The 18,016-nt window shown below is 48.8% G+C and overlaps 1 protein-coding gene across 1 annotated transcript; it reads right to left on the bottom strand.

Annotated features, from left to right (window-relative positions):
- Positions 1–2,838: 2,838 nt before the first annotated feature.
- LOC133140535 (kinesin-like protein KIF27) lies at positions 2,839–17,990 on the bottom strand. Its single transcript, XM_061260542.1, has 15 exons — positions 17,900–17,990; positions 15,628–15,950; positions 15,122–15,322; positions 14,116–14,960; positions 11,121–11,264; positions 9,801–9,950; positions 9,114–9,286; positions 8,710–8,819; positions 7,743–7,931; positions 7,469–7,506; positions 6,259–6,432; positions 5,187–5,357; positions 4,526–4,717; positions 3,949–4,147; positions 2,839–3,442 (listed from the first exon to the last, which is right to left on the bottom strand). The coding sequence occupies exons 2-15, from the start codon at positions 15,926–15,928 to the stop codon at positions 3,027–3,029; spliced, it is 3,303 nt and encodes a 1,100-aa protein (XP_061116526.1). The 5' UTR covers positions 15,929–15,950; positions 17,900–17,990; the 3' UTR covers positions 2,839–3,026.
- Positions 17,991–18,016: the final 26 nt, after the last annotated feature.

Here is an 18,016-nt window from a genome sequence, read left to right as displayed (position 1 = left end):
TCATCTGACTTTCAAGTTACTGTGATTATTTTGAGTTCACAGTATGCAATAGGTTTTCCATATCATCACTATCCGATTTATGAAAGCTCCACAGAAGTAACATTTTGACATACCCTGACATACTTATCGTTTACACGTTTTATAGTGCAACAGCCTTGTGAATTATTAAAGGAAATTTACAAAAAAAGGTTACTGCTAAAACCAATTGGATTTAAAATCAATAGGAAGGCTACAACATTAAAATACTTGTGTGTTCCCGGCTGAAAATTCCAGCTAAGACCAGCTGGGATTCTAAGATGGTTTAAGATGTGTTTTTGACAGTCACTGAGCACTTTATTAGGAACACAGACATACTAGGTTACAGACATACTCAAACCAGTCTGGCACCAACAATCATGCCACAGTCAAAATCACTGAGATCACATTTTTCCCCCATTCTGATGGTTGATGTGAACATTAACTGAAGCTCCTGACCCGTATCTACATGATTTCATGCATTGCACTGCTGTCACACTATTGGCTGATTAGATAATCGCACGAATAATAGGTGTAAAGGTGTTCCTAATAAAGACTCAGTGACTGCATTTTCATAGCTGGTCATGGCTCGTCTGTGGCTGGATAAAGCTGGTAGAGTAGGCTGGTGGTCAACTGGTGGAATAGCTGACAAGGCAGGACAGCTGGTGGACAGCTGGTTGACCAGCTAAGTGTCAAAAACACAGCTTGACCAGAGAAGGCTGGCTTAAACTGGAATTTTCCTTTTGACTCACACAGAAAATTGAAAACAGACCCCTCTTTAATTTATTTTGAATCAAGTAGTTCTTACCACTAGCGCCTCTACCTAACCAGAGAATCTCTAATTTTCCTGAGGTACCCACCTTCCCCCGATATGTGGCCTTGTTTTCCGGGTCCAGTCTGTGTCAGCTTAGGCTTACTGCAGGTTAAACTACAGCTGTTGGGAGCAGGTTAACATGAAAATGAATTTCTGGGATGATCCAACGCAGCACTAAGAGTGAGGTTCCTCCACTAGGTGGGTTCATGAGCAGCTCACGCTTAACTGAAGGCAGTGTGGAGGCAAGCTTCTTCTGTGCCATGGAAACAGGACTTCCTCAGAAAGTTGATAATGCATTTGGCATTTTTAACATTCACCTCCATTTCACATTGTGACTGAAATTAGTTCTTTACTGGTGGTGCTGTGTTTTCAAAGGATAAATGAGGTGCAATCTCATTTCTCAATAGGGATTCTCCAAATAGTGCTTTACGCTGAAGATCCAGTCACACTGCACCAAACCAACTATCATTAGATTATATATAATATAATATTATATACATTACAATGATGTTCAGCCCAATTTAACATTTTCTGCTTGATACACATGTAGGAGAGTAGATACTAATACTGGGTTCACAGATCAGGACTTTGCTCAACTCTTAAACGTATTATGAATTATGACAGAATCCTCTATTTATCATCTATGGCAGAATTCTCTATACCTTAGCAACTCATGAAGTACTGCCTGACTTACTCAAAGTCTTACGCACACATACACATGCACGTCCACACGTACAAAACTGCAACTGTGATGCGTTTAACCTTAAATAATAATGAGAATGTTGCAACTGATGAGTGATAGCCAGGACGCTCCATAAGTGATGACTGGGATAAATAATCAGCGACAGGAGAAGCAGGATCACAGGATCATAAATAATTTTATACAAAGCAATTTCATACAAAGCATTATATGACACATACAGTATATAATGACTAAATGTTACTATAAAACATAAAAAATGACAAGCAATAAATACAAAAAAAATACACTTCCAAAAATAATTGTAATATTAAATATATAATAAAATTGAAGACATGACGCTGGTTGTGTTTCTCAGGACCAGCGTTCACTCCCATGGTGCACACCTCATCAGGGCAGGAAGCCAGGGGTGAGAGGTCAGAGGTCACTGATTTAAGTGAGACAGGCCTGTTTGACCTTCAGTGGGAGGGTCTGACCTCACAGATGGACACAGGTTCATATGCACAAAACACACACAGCAGGAGGAAACACACACAGCAGGAGGAAACACATACAGAGCTGAGCGGTATGTGGCAGAGGCCAGTTCCACTGGCTACACATATGCACAGGGTATTTCACAGTTTAAGAGAAGGGAGCAGGGGGCACTTAACACACAGTCTCAGTGTAAGACCAGGGGCCACAGAGTCTCAGTATAAGACCAGGGGCCACAGAGTCTCAGTGTAAGAGCAGGAGGCCACAGAGTCTCAGTATAAGACCAAGGGGCCACTGCACACAGAGTCTCAGTATAAGATCAGGGGGCCACAGAGTCTCAGTGTAAGAGCAAGGGCCACAGAGTCTCAGTATAAGACCAGGGGCCACAGAGTCTCAGTATAAGACCAGGGGCCACAGAGTCTCAGTGTAAGACCATGGGCTGCAGAGTCTGAGTATAAGACCATGGACCACAGAGTCTCAGTATAAGACCAGGGGCCACAGAGTCTGAGTATAAGACCATGGGCTGCAGAGTCTGAGTATAAGACCATGGGCTGCAGAGTCTGAGTATAAGACCATGGGCTGCAGAGTCTGAGTATAAGATCAGGGGCCACAGAGTCTCAGTATAAGACCAGGGGCCACAGAGTCTCAGTATAAGACCATGGGCTGCAGAGTCTGAGTATAAGATCAGGGGCCACAGAGTCTGAGTATAAGACCAGGGGCCACAGAGTCTGAGTATAAGACCAGGGGCCACAGAGTGTCAGTATAAGACCAGGGGCCACAGAGTCTCAGTATAAGACCAGGGGCCACAGAGTCTCAGTATAAGACCAGGGGCCACAGAGTCTCAGTATAAGACCAGGGGCTGCAGAGTCTCAGTATAAGACCAGGGGCCAGAGAGTCTCAATATAAGACCATGGGCTGCAGAGTCTCAGTATAAGACCAGGGGCCACAGAGTCTCAGTATAAGACCAGGGGCTGCAGAGTCTCACCCATCACAGCTGAGTGGAATAGCTGTTGGACTGCAGCCGGCTCATTGGCCCTGGTGGTGAGACACTTCTATGGAGTCCTCCTGGAAGGAGAGGAGGGTGGAGTGACGCACCTGCAGCCTGGGGGAGTGAGGCAGCCTCATTGGCTCTGCCTCTGCCCTCCCGCCACCCCGCCTCCTCCCGGACTCCTCAGCCAATCGCTTCCTGCCCTGGGCGCTGCTGGGCGGAGCCTCCTCCAGCTGTGTGCTGTGGGCCGGGGTGTCACACAGTGAGCTCTCTGCGCTCTCGTGGCCACTCCCCCTGCTGGGCGGGGCCTCAATGCTGAAGGCGGGGTTAATCTCCCGCAGTTTCCTCCTCAGCTGCCGGCTGGAGCTTTTGTAGAAGAACAGCTCCTTCTCCAGCTCCTGCACCCGCCCCTCACTCCGCCTCACGTTCTGCTCCACCACCTCACCTCGGGCCTCTGAAACAACCAAACACAGCGATGTCAACACACACAGTCAGCACACACAGTCAGCACTAACACCACACACAGTCAACACACACAGTCAGCTCTAACACCACACACAGTCAACACACACAGTCAGCTCTAACACCACACACAGTCAACACACACAGTCAGCTCTAACACCACACACAGTCAGGTATAACACCACACACAGTCAACACTAACACCACACACAGTCAGCTCTAACACCACACACAGTCAACACACACAGTCAGCACTAACACCACACACAGTCATCATACACAGTCAGCTCTAACACCACACACAGTCAGCACACACAGTCAGCTCTAACACCAAACACAGTCAGGTATAACACCACACACAGTCAGCACTAACACCACACACAGTCAGCACACACAGTCAGCTCTAAGACCACACACAGTCAGGTATAACACCACACACAGTCAGCTCTAACACCACACACAGTTAGCACTAACACACACACACACACACACATATACCTGAGAGCTGTTGCAGGAGCCGCTGCAGGCTCTGCTGATGCTCCGTCTGCTGCTGTGTGAGCCGGCGGTCTGTGGCCACCGTGAGGCGCTGTAGAGCAGCCTCCAGCTCCCCGGCCACGCCCACCTGCTCCTGCAGCTGCAGCTGCTGCTCCTCACACTGCAAACGCAGCATCCGCTCCTCCTCACGCAGGGTCACCACCTGAGAGAGAGGAGGAGAGAGAGAGACAGACAGGGAGAGTGAGGGTGAGAAAGAGAGAGGGGGGAAAGAGTGAGAAAGAGAGGGATGGGATGAGTGAGGTTGAGTGGGGGAGTGAAAGAGAGTGAGTGAGAGAGGGAGAGAAAGGGAGAAAGAGTGAGGGGGTGAGATAGGGAGAGTGAGTGATGGAATGAGATGGAGAGAGGGAGAGAAAGAGAGGGAGGGAGAAAGATGGAGAGAGGGGGAGAGAGGGAGAGAAAAAGAAGAAGAATAAGAGAGGGGGTGAGGAGAACAGTAAGAGAGATGCAGTAGCCTGAGATGACACAGGAGGTGAAATGATTCTGTGCTAGACTGGGGGGTTTAGCAGGGTGGGGCTCAGACCTTGTTGAAGTAGTTGAGCAGCAGCACTTTGATGTGTGGGGGGGGCAGGGCACTGAGCCTGTCCATCATGTCTCCGTCACTGGGGGGCGGGACTGACGCCTGCTGCCGGCTGTGGATGGAGAGGTCCTTATACTCCACCACCGCGTCCAGCACCTCGATGGCCTCCTCCACCTGGAACAGGGTGTGCTCCTCCTGCAAAACAACACAGCCGTGAACACCACCTCCCGATCTATACACCTCCCGCAACATAAACTCCTCTCCCAATCTCAACTCCCCCCAACATAAACTCCTCTCCCAATCTCAACTCCCCCCAACATAAACTCCTCTCCCAATCTCAACTCCCCCCAACATAAACTCCTCTCCCAATCTCAACTCCCCTCGCAACAAAAACTCCTCTCCCAATCTCAACTCCTCCCAACATAAACTCCACCCAGACAAAGCCCCTCCATCAATCTAAGCTTCGCCCCAGCTAAAGCCCACCTTCCAATCAAAACTAATTCCGTATCTACACTCCACACCCACTTAAATTCTACCCAATCTAAACCGCTCCCCCATCTAAACTCTACTTCCCAACAGAAACTTAACCACATCTAAACTCCGCCCAGGCATCACTGTGAATAGCCAATGAGGCAGCGGGTGCTGTAATGGGGCGGGGCCTCACCTGAGGGCTGAGCACGCTGCCGTCCTTCAGCCTGTCGTCCAGGACGTCCCGCCTCCTGCAGAGCTGCTCTCTCTCCTCACGCAGGCGCTCCACCGCCGCCCCGCCCTGCTGCAGCTCCTTATCCATCAGGCTGAGCCGCGTGGACACGCTGAGGAGGTCCCGCTCCAACACCTGCAGCACACCGCAGGGTCACACACACACACACACACACACACACACACACACACACATACACACACACACACACACACACACACACACCGCAGGGTCACACACACTCCCGCAGTGTCACACACACACTCCCGCAGGGTCACACACACACACACACACACACACACACACCGCAGGGTCACACACACACTCCCGCAGGGTTACACACACACTCCCGCAGGGTCTCACACACACACACACACACACACACACACACACCACAGGGTCACACACACACTCCCGCTGGGTCTCACACACACACACACACACACACACACACAACCGCAGGGTCACACACACACACACACACAGTGGCTTGTGTCAGCCAGCCCCCTCTGGTGAGAGTGTAGCACACCAAAGTGGGGTTTTCCTTGAGCTCCAGCCGACTGAGCCAGGGCCAGACAGGATGAGGCCTCAGCCCGGGCTCTGGGTCACACACGCAGGCCCCACAGCCACGGGGCGCATGTCACCCGGTCACACTGCTGATAATGGTCCCACACCCAGCCCACCCCAGCCCACCCCACCCCACCCACACACACACACACACACACACACACACACACACACACACACCGCAGGGTCACACACACACACACACACTCCTGCAGGGTCACACACACATACACACACTACCGCAGGGTCAAACACACTCCCGCAGGGTTATACACACACACACACACACACACACACACACACACACACACACACACACACTCCCGCAGGGTTACACTCACACAACCGCAGGGTCAAACACACACACACACACACACTCCCGCAGGGTTACACTCACACAACCACAGGGTCACACACACACACACACACACACACACACACACACACACACACACACACACACAGGTACCTGGCTGGAGCGGAGCTTCTTCAGGTGTATCTGACTCCTCTCCTGAGACAGCGCCTCTCTACGCGCCAGCAGCTCCTCCCGCCGCTGAAGCTCCTCCCTCAGCTCCTCCAGGCCACGCCTCTGCTGCAGCACGCGCTCCTCCTCCTGCTCCAGCCACCGCCGCTGCTCCTCCAGCTGCAACCACAGGGGGCGCTGTTACTGACCTCGCCCTGACTGCCCTCTCTCACCCTGACCTCCCCCTGACTGCCCTCTCTCACACTGACCTCACCCTGACTGCCCTCTCTCACACTGACCTCACCCTGACTGCCCTCTCTCACACTGACCTCGCCCTAACCCCACTCCCTCACCCTGACCACGCCCGAACCCCACTCTCACCCTGACCACGCCCTAACCCCACCCTCTTACCCTGACCTCACCCTAACCCCACCCTCTTACCCTGACCTCACCCTAACCCCACTCCCTCACCCTGACCACGCCCTAACCCCACTCTCTCACCCTGACCACGCCCTAACCCCACTCTCTCACCCTGACCTCACCCTAACCCCACTCCCTCACCCTGACCACGCCCGAACCCCACTCTCACCCTGACCACGCCCTAACCCCACCCTCTTACCCTGACCTCACCCTAACCCCACTCCCTCACCCTGACCACGCCCTAACCCCACTCTCTTACCCTGACCACGCCCTAACCCCACCCTCTCACCCTGACCTCACCCTAACCCCACTCTCTCACCCTGACCTCACCCTAACCCCACTCTCTCACCCTGACCACGCCCTAACCCCACCCTCTCACCCTGACCTCACCCTAACCCCACTCTCTCACCCTGACCACACCAGTCACCTATATATATATATGTGTGGTGTATACGCAGGTGGAGGTACAGGTGTGGTGTATACGCAGGTGTAGGTACAGGTGTGGTGTATACGCAGGTGTAGGTACAGGTGTGGTGTATACGCAGGTGTAGGTACAGGTGTGGTGTATACGCAGGTGTAGGTACAGGTGTGGTGTATACACAGGTGGAGGTACAGGTGTGGTGTATACGCAGGTGTAGGTACAGGTGTGGTGTATACACAGGTGGAGGTACAGGTGTGGTGTATACACAGGTGGAGGTACAGGTGTGGTGTATACGCAGGTGGAGGTACAGGTGTGGTGTATACGCAGGTGGAGGTACAGGTGTGGTGTATACGCAGGTGGAGGTAAAGGCCTTACCTGCAGTCGGCCATCCTGCTCCTGCAGGCCGTTTCTGTCTGTGGACAGATTATGTACGTTATAAACCTTCTCTACAAACACACACAACTCAACAATAAACTGTTATTTTGTGGTCTGAAATCCCAACATGTTTGGACCCATGGGTTGCCTCAGCAGATTTCCAATGCTTTTTTCACATAGGGATTAGTAATTCTGCAGTAAATAAGGTCTCTGGTTGACACAAGCGGAGGCTGTGCTCTGTGCAGTCTGTGTTGAGCTACGCTGGGCCACGTACCTGTCTTGCGCAGGTCCTCGATCAGCCTCTCCTTCAGGCCCGTCTCTGAGACGCTCTGCCGGGCGTGGCTCTGCCGGGCGTGGCTCAGCAGCTGCAGGCTGTTCACCGGACCGGGTCCCGGGGAGCACACCTCCGCAGAGTCTGCCCCGCCCCTGAAGCTGTCCCCACAGCCAGACTCTGCCTCCTCACCTGGACATTACATTTTTTATGTCATATTGCAGGCATTTAGCAGACGCTCTTATCCATGATGAGGACCCTAGAGGACAGTACGGAGTCCTAGCATGACCATACAGATACAATTGAAACCATTGAAGAATACATCAACTTATGGACAAGCATACCACGGTTGGCAGCTAGAGTACAACAAGACAGCAGACACATGCAGTGGGCTAAAGAATTACCAGCACCATTGATAAATACCACTACGGTACAGGCCGCCCTAGCCTTGTCCTAACCCCACTCTTCCTGGCAAGTTATTGCCTTTACAGTGGTATGTTTAGCTGTTTATGTCTTTTTTTGTAACCTTTACCGGACTTCTGACAGTCAATAATCAGCTGTCTTGCCTGAATTGACAGTTCTTTGGCTTTTCCCATGCTGATGGATGAAAACATTTTTGCACCTCATTTTTATACTCAAGTGAAACAGAAAGTGATGGAATGAATATATATAGTTAGACTGAGATTAAAAGTAATCAGCTGGTTTGGTTTTATTTACAATAATTCTTTATTCACAGTAATTTTGGGGAAAATGGAGATTACTTAATAAACACTGAACAAAAAATTAATTGAAATAAAAGTATATAGTTTTCCCCATATGTTTGAAGATAATTGTCTGTATTGTTTATTATGCAGCCTTTTCCCTTCATATTTATTAAGGGTGCTAATAATTCTGGGGCCCAGAGCCCATATACATGTATATGTATATTGTGTGGATATACATGTACACAATATGTACACAACTCACTCACCCGACTGGGATGTGGCCCGTGTTTGGAGGCTTGGCCGGAGCCTCCGGTCCCTTCCTCCATGGGTGGGCGCGAGTGAGGATCTGCGTGTCCAGGTGAGGTTGAGGGAGCGCCTGCAGAGACACACAGCTATTAAACACCCTTCCCCTCACACTGGAGCATAACAGGCATGGAACTGGGCTTGCCACTGCAACGGTGCAGGTTTGATCCAAAATGGGGTAACCTGAATCGCTTCAGTACATGTCCGGCTGTATTAATAGATTGTACGTAAAAATGTAATCGTGTCTGTCTAAATGGCTAACTGTAAAATGCTGTAGCTATAGACACGCTGCAGTTTAACTGCACCGAGCAGACACACAGCTATCGCATTCTGTCCTGAATAGAAGCAGCTGATTGGCTGCGCCTACCTAAAGGTCCTGCTCTGGTCATCCTCTTCCTTAGCACCCTGCTGCTCCTCTTCCTCGTAGCCCTGAAGCAGCACCTCGTCCTCCTCCTGGATCTGAGCCTTCAGCAGCTGACTGCGCGTCCGGAAGCAGGCCATCACTCGCTCCAGAGAGTACGCAGGAGGGCTGGTGTGCACCTGAACACCATCACACACACCTGAGTATTAGTCACCTGCAGGTGTGTGTGTGTATGTGTGACATGTAGCTGTGTGTGTTTGCGTGTGATGATGTGTAGGTGGGTGTGTTTGGGTGTGTGACTTGTAGGTGTGTGTGTGTTTGTGTGTGACGTGTAGGTGTGTGTGTGTATTTGTATGTGTGATGTGTAGGTGTGTGTGTGTTTGTGTGTGTGACGTGTAGGTGTAGGTGTGTGTGTGTTTGTGTGTGACATGTAGGTGTGTGTGTGTGTGTTTGTGTGTGTGATGTGTAGGTGTGTGTGTGTTTGTGTGTGACATGTAGGTGTGTGTGTGTGTGTTTGTGTGTGTGATGTGTAGGGGTGTGTTGGTGTGTGTGAAGTGTAGGTGTGTGTGTGTGTTTGTGTGTGTGATGTGTAGGTGTGTGTTTGTGTGTGTGAAGTGTAGGTGTGTGTTTGTGTGTGTGACGTGTAGGTGTGTGTTTGTGTGTGTGAAGTGTAGGTGTGTGTAGACACGCTACCTTCCTGGCACCGCCGTGGTTGGGGGACTCTCGGGACAGGGGTGCAATCAGGGGGACGCTGTAGGGCCGGCGGGTGGAGGGAGAGGTGGAGGAGGAGAGGAGGTCCCGCAGACGCTCAGCCACCAGCTGCTGCTCCACCAGCTGCTCACCCTGCAGCATCAGCACAACAACACAACTACAGCCATCAGCACAACAACACAACTACAGCCATCAGCACACAACAACACACAACTACAGCCATCAGCACACAACAACACACAACTACAGCCATGAGCAGATAACAACACACAATTACAGCCATCAGCACACAACAACACACAACTACAGCCATCAGGAGACAAAAACACACAACTACAGCCATCAGCACACAACAAAACACAACTACAGCCATCAGCACATAACAACATTACATTATTGGCAGACGCTCTTATCCAGAGCGACATACAGTTGATTAGACTAAGCAGGAGACAATCCTCCCCTGGAGCAATGCAGGGTTAAGGGCCGGCTGTGCGGATCTTATTGTGGCTACACCGGGATTAGAACCACCAACCTTGGGTGTCCCAGTCATTTACCTTAACCACTACGCTACAGGCCGCTCCAACACACAACTACAGCCATCAGCAGATAACAACACACAACTACAGCCATCAACACATAACAACACACAACTACAGCCATCAGCACATAACAACACACAACTACAGCCATTAACACATAACAACACACGAATACAGCCATTTGCACACAACAACACACAACTACAGCCATAACACAAACCATAGCACATAACTATAGCCATTAGCACATACCATAGCAGATAACTACAGCCATTAGCACATAATCGCACACATATCTACAGTCATAAGCACATAATCACACACATAACAGCCATTAGGAAGGCTGGTGCTGTAGATGGTTCGTGCTGTAGGATTTTGGTGCTGTAGAAGGTTGGTTCTGTGGACTGTTAGTGCTGTAGATTGTCAGAGCTGTAGAATATTGGTGCTGTGGAAGGGTAGGGCTGTAGGATATCAGAGCTGTAGAATATTGGTGCTGTGGAAGGGTAGGGCTGTAGGATATCAGAGCTGTAGAATATTGGTGCTGTGGAAGGGTAGGGCTGTAGGATATTGGTGCTGTAGATTGTCAGAGCTGTAGAATATTGGTGCTGTGGAAGGGTAGGGCTGTAGGATATCGGAGCTGCAGGATATTGATGCTGTCGGATGTTGTTTCCGTGGAAGGTTGGTACTGTAGGATATTGGAGCTGTGGACAGATGGTGCTGTATGATGTTGGTGCTGTTAGTGCTGTGGAAGGCTGCTGCTCACCTGCAGGCGATTCCGGTTGCGCTCATCCTGCAGGGCTGCCAGGAGGGCCTCACACTGCTCCTGCAGCCTGCTCACCTGCTCCTGCAGCTCCTTCACCTGCTGCTCTCTCTCTGAGAAAAGCCGCTCATCAGTGGCCAGGGCTTCCTATACAAGAGAAACACCTGCGTCCTTACAGGAACTAAACACACTGCATTCGCATACTGTGACCTTACAAGTAGCCAGGTGTATCCATATAAAATGCCACTCAACTGCGATCCCTAAGCAGTCACCTCCTTGTCTAGCTATGCAGTCTCCTTTGAGAGACAGCCTGATCTAGGTAGTCTCCTGGTGGTACGATTCTTGCACCTACATCTTAATGATTGACAACACAGCACATTTATTTTCAGTGACTTTCGCTCCCAAGTCTTCATGGTTGGATTGGTGATATTTTATATAGATCAAAGCCATTAACCTCACAGTATCAGTTATTTTTCAATATGGCACACAGCGAAAGGCTTATGTACTCTTGCAATCATCATATTGTCTATTTTTTTATTTATTTTTTTATGTACAATATTTTCTTCTACAGTTGTGTTAAAAAAAATAGCAGTACAACATCAGTAACCTGATGAACCACTGTTATTAGTAGTAGTGATATTTCTGCATGACAAATAATTTACTTGTAGATGTAGTAGTGTAACAGAAAAACAACAGACCCAACTGTCATGATATGCACGCTGCTTGTTCTGAGTAATTGACAAAATAATAGCAGTGTGGAGTTTAATTAGAGAATTCATTCATTTTGTGAAAAAACAGATTAATTGTCCTTTATTAAGGAAGAAGGGAAGCAAAAGTTTCTGAATTGTAAAATGGGCCGTTCCAACGTCATTTCATTAAAAAGTTGATTGGAGAGGGGAGAACGTATAAAGAAGTGCAGCAAATTATAGGATGCTCAGCTGAAATGATCTCAAATGCTTTAAAATGGCAATAAAAACCCAGAACATGTGGAATGGTAAAGATTCAGCCATTCATCAGCTCCAGAAAGATCAAAGATGATCTTGAAAAGATGTTGAAAAAATGGCATGTGAAGTATCGGTTCAAATTTGCCAAGGAACACATCGATTGGCCCAAAGAGAAATGGCGTAACATTCTGTGGACTGATGAGAGTAAATGTTTTCTTTTCGGGTCTAGTGGTCGTCGACAGTACGTCAGATTACTGAATTCAAGCCACAGTACACTGTGAAGACAGTGAAGCATGGTGGCGCAAAAATCATGGTATGGGGATGCTTTTCATACGACGGTGTTGGGTTTGTATACCAGGGATCATGGATCAGTTTGAATACATCAAAATACTTGAAGAGATTATGTTGCTGTATGCCGAAGAGGAAATGCCCCTGAAATGGGTGTTTCAACAAGACAACGACCCCAAACACACGAGTAAGCGAGCAACATCTTGGTTCCAGACAAAAAGGATTGAGGAAATGGAGTGGCCAGCTCAATCCCCCAACCTCAACCCCATTGAAAACTTGTGGGGTGACATTAAAAATGCAGTTTCTGAAGCAAAACCCAAAGGTTCACAGGAACTGTGGAATGTAGTTTGTTCATCCTGGGCTGAAATACCTGTCTCTAGGTGCCAGAAGTTGGTTGACTCAGTGCAATGCAGATGCGCAGCAGTTATCAAAAACAATGGTTATGCAACTAAATATTAGTTTTTTAATAATTAAATAGTAATTTAAAGGGAAGTTAAATCTTGAAAAATTTCTTCAGTTTATACAGTAAGTGTTTGAGTTTGAAGAGAAAAATATCAACACTGCTTTTTTTTTCCAACAGATTAATATTCCTTTTCTTTGCTTCCTGTAAAAGAATAACGCAGACTTCATAAAATTTGTTAATGCTTTGATTTGGAATTGAATATGTAATATTTCCACTACATTTGAAACTAAACTAAACTAAACTAAAAGCTATTAAAAAATATTTGCATTTTATTAATTTTCTTTAACGCACTGCTTTTTATTTGAACACAACTGTAGATTTATCAGACATAATTGGAATACATTTCCCGATTTGCATAAGCTTCCAATTGCATTCTCTCCCAACCTTTTTCAAAGAGTGGCCTGAGTCATGCACTTAGCACAGCCTTTTCACTGATCCCGTCCTGGCTAATGAAGCAGTTTCGGCTGGGAACCATCCTCTTACAAACACTGTACAGCAGACGAGCCCAAGACTCTATAGTTCAAATACTTGTTGAACTTGGAAGAATGAGCTGTTGAAAGCCTCACATCCATCTAGCCGCTCAGCAATCCTTAAGTTTCTCAATGTTCTCAACAATAAGGCTGTGCTGGCAGAAGTCCAGTTCTGCTTGGCACCCACTGTGTTTCTGAATCTCCTAGAAACTGAAACACAGTACTGACCCCAAGTGAGGAACAAGCACAGAATAGAAAATTCTAGAAAGGTATCTGAAGAAGTGTTTACATGGGCATGAGTCACTAATATTTTCCCATAGAACAGATTATTAAAGACTCATAACACCCCTCTCATACCAAATAGTTTTAATTGGATTTGACCAGTTTATTCCAAATGAGGTGCTTACATGGGACTTTTCTATTCTGATTAGGTTACTATTTAGATTATTAATGGCGTATCAGGCTCCATGTAAATAGTGTTGGTTGTCAAGGTGTATCATTCTGATGAAAAGTGCATGGTTGCAGGCCTCAAGCAGGTTAAAACAGAATGCATGGACAAACGCACAAGCAGTTTAAAGCAGAACACACAGAGTCACACACACTCCAGCAGGTTATAGCAGAACACACAGAGTCACACACACTCCAGCAGGTTATAGCAGAACACACAGAGACACACACACTCCAGCAGGTTAAAGCAGAACACAGACACACACACAGACACACACGCAGGTTAAAGCAGAACACAGACACACACACAGACACACACGCAGGTTAAAGCAGAACACACAAGACACACACACACAAGCAGTTTAAAGCAGAACACACACACACACCTGGCACCGGTTCAGCTCTCTGCGCAGCTGCAGGACGTTGCTGTACTGGAACTCCGCCCCCAAGCCGTCCCCGTTGTGGGCGGGGCCGTCGTTCTCCAGCTCCTCCTGCATCTCCAACCACTCCTGCACACGGAGGTCGTGGGCGGGGCCAGGGGCGGAGCCCCGCCCCTCCAGCAGCAGACGGGCGGCGTCCTGCGCCAGCGCGCGGTACCTCAGACCCCGCCTGCTCTCCTGGGCCAGCTGCTCCTGCAGGGCCTGGAGGCGGGCCGGCTGGCCCCGGGGCCCGGCCGGGCCCTCGCGCGCGGCGCGCAGCTCGGCCCCCAGCTCGGCCAGGTTGAGCGTGGGCCGGTTGTGGACGTCCCGGGCGCGGCTGGCGAACAGCAGCGAGCTGAGGGACTCCTGCAGGCAGGCGGCCGCCGGGCTGACGCAGGCCACCATGAGCGTGCGCGCGTTCCCGCCCAGCGAGTCGCGCAGCAGCCGGGTGATCTTGGCGTCGCGGTACGGCACGTGGGAGCGCCGGCGGGGGCTGGAGAGCGCGCGGATCACGTTGCCCAGCGCCAGGAGGCCGTTGTTGATCTGCACGGACTCCTGGAGGTGGCGCGGCGAGGCCGGGCCGGAGGTGAGCCGCTCGGAGCCCGCCAGGTCCACCAGGTGGAACTTGGAGGCCACGGAGAGGGCGGGGTCGGAGCGGCGCTGCGTCACGGCGACGGTCAGCAGGGCGTGGGAGCGGCTGGAGTGCTCGTTCAGCTGATTGGCCCCCGTGCGGCGTGCCGCGTTCCCCGCCTCCAGCAGCGTCAGGAACTCCTCCCCCGACTCCACCTCCTGCTCCCGCGCGCCAATCAGAACTGAGAACGACAACAGTGTCTGTCGGGGAGCGTATTGGCTGTGGCTGTGGCTCACCAGGACAGGAAGCCAAAATACCACACCTGGGAGCAGAGCTCTACAGTGCCGCCATTTTAGGAGCATTTGCTACATTGTACAGGTACGGGTACAGGTGAGCGCTCACCTGTGTTCCCGTGCTTGTCCTCTCGGATGTGCATGACTTTGGAGGAGGTCTCCAGCTCCAGCAGGTCCCTCAGCTCCTCCCTGTACACCTCCACATAGGAGGCCCGCACCGTGTAGGAGGTGTCAGGCATTTGGGCCAGCCGCCGGAAGATCTCCTCCACGGCCCGGGGGATGATCCCGCTCTGCCCCCCCGACGTGGACACTGCATTTAAAGCAGAGTAAAAGGAGTAAAACGGAGTAAAACAGAGTAAAATGGAGTAAAAAATTGTACAGTAAATGAATGCCTCCTGTCTCCACGTTCCATAGCTTAACACGTAAACCAACAATATAAACCAACAGAATAAACTATTAAGGCGTAACATAAGGGGTAAACACACACACAGGGAATGACTTTAAGGGGTAAACACACACACAGGGAGTGACTTTAAGGGGTAAACACTCACCCACAGGGAGTGACTTTAAGGGGTAAACACACACAGGGAGTGACTTTAAGGGGTAAACACTCACCCACAGGTCCCCCGCTGATAGTGTAGGTCTTGCCGGAGCCGGTCTGTCCGTAAGCGAACACCGTGGCGTTGTACCCCTCCAGCAGAGACGTGACCAGCGGCTGCACGCAGGCGGCGTACACGTCCTCCTGCCGGGCCGAGGGCCCGAAGGCGAAGTCGAAGGCGAAGGCGCGCTGGTTCCCCACGACGACCTGGCCGGGGTGCGCGGGCGAGGTCTGCACGCACACCAGCGGCTCACGCAGGGCCTCGCGGGGGAGCAGCGGCCGAACGCGCACCGCCACCTTCACTCTGGACTCCGCCATCGCTGCTTTCACATGAAACGGGCTGCTCCACAGGGCAGGGGGAGACCCCAGTGCAAAGACTCACAGTTACCGCCCGATCTTACACAGTAAATCAGCTACTGACACAAAACAGGCTGAACCGTCCTCCAATTATATATCTTAAACGTTTAACACTTTTAACGTTTAACGTTTACACTCACTGAGCACTTTATTAGGAACATTTTTACTTTATTACACCTACTTAATCATGCGATTGTCTAATCAGCCAATTGTGTGGCAGCAGTGCAATGCATAAAATCATGTAGATACGGGTCAGGAGCTTCAGTTAATGTTCACATCAGCCATCAGAATGGGGAAAAATGTGATCTAAGTGATCAAAGCTGAGAGAAAGGTGACAGTAACGCAAACTACACATTACAACAGTGGTATGCAGAAGAGAATCTCTGCACATACAACGCATCATAACTCTAAGTGGATAGGCTACAGCAGTAGAAGTCTAATAAATACAGAATAACATACTCACTGAGTGTATAGCTAATGGTACATGAAATAAAACTATAAAAAACGTTTTGGCTCACTTCAGACTCGATGAAATAGAATATTCAGGAGTGGTATAGGCAAGTTAAAAAGAATAAAAAAATATGATTAATAATGAAGTTATTCAATGTTAGCATATACCAAGTGATTTATTATACTCCAAGTAACTGAAATGGGCATTGCTAGATGCATAGGATTCAAAGGCTTAAGGTAATATCTCAATAATTTGCCGAACCTAAAAATGGCAAAGTCTCCAAAATGATAAGTTAACTTACAACTACCTAGATAGAGTGGCATGAAAAAGCATTTGCCCCCTTCCTGATTTCCTCATACACTGAATGGTTTCAGATCTTTAAACCAAATGTATTATCAGACAAAGGGAATCTCACAAAAACACACTTGTATTTATCTAATGAAAAAAGTAATCACACACCAATATCACCCCTGTGAAAAAGTGATTGCCCTCTTAATCTTAGCTGGTTTCACCAATTTCATTTTTGCAGAGCAGCTTTAACTCAGACAAATTTGTAGGTTTCGTTTGCCATGATCAAAGGAAATTCCAGAAGAGATGAGAAAACGTTTTTGAAATATATCAGTCTGGAAAGGCTTACAAAGCATTTCGAAGGCTCAAGGACTCCACAGAATCGCAGTGTGAGCCATTGTGCAAATGGAGAACAGCGGTGAATCTTCCCAGGACTGGCCAGCCTGCCATACATGCTCCAAGGGTGCAGTGACAACACATCCAGAAAACCACAAATAATCCCAGAAGAACATCCAAATACCAGCATACTAGCCTCAGCTAATATCAGTGTTCACTGTAGTAAGAAAGAGACTCGGCCAAGATGGGATTCATGAGAGAGCAGCGAGGTGTCACTACTAACCAAGAGAAACATAAATGCTCATCTGTTTGATAATTTATTTAATGAAAAAAGTTAATTCATAATTTCAAAAATGTATTTTGAGTTTACTCAGGTTTCCTCTGTGTAATATTACATTTTGTGTAAAGACTTGAAAACATTCAGTAATAAAGCAGTATATGCGGTGATAGAGGAAATCTAGAAGGAGGCAAATACTTTTTCACAGCACTGTAAGTATATTAAATTGCAAATCAGTTAACGAGGTTTTACCAAATGCCTCTAAATTAAGTTAATGTAATGTAAATTATTTTCCAGCAACCCAACGAACCTGTCGATAGGTTACTGCTAACTGAGCGCTGACCAGGATCAGTTTACAAATTAACTAGCTAGCTAACTAACCAATTTAGCTAGGTAGCTACCGTTAGCTAAGTTAACGTTAGCTAGCTAGCTAGGTTCTGACCACTAACTGCACTGTTTGTACAGAACAAAGTTCATCCACTTAAAGCACGAGTTTGCTACATCAGATAAAGTTAATGCATTAAATGAAGTTTGTCGTTAACTGGTCATTTAGTTTGCTAACATTAGCTGCTGAACTTACCATCAAGTTCACGGATATTTCGCGAGTACATTACCAGCAAGCTGTCACCAGCGCTTTGTTTCTTTGCCTTTACTTGACTTTTTGTTTTCTCGTGGTCACCAGGCAACCACGAACGTT

The sequence above is a fragment of the Conger conger genome, chromosome 11 (genome assembly GCF_963514075.1).
Source record: "Conger conger chromosome 11, fConCon1.1, whole genome shotgun sequence".
Lineage (NCBI taxonomy): Eukaryota > Metazoa > Chordata > Actinopteri > Anguilliformes > Congridae > Conger > Conger conger.
This window is presented reverse-complemented; position numbering and strand designations above follow the sequence as displayed.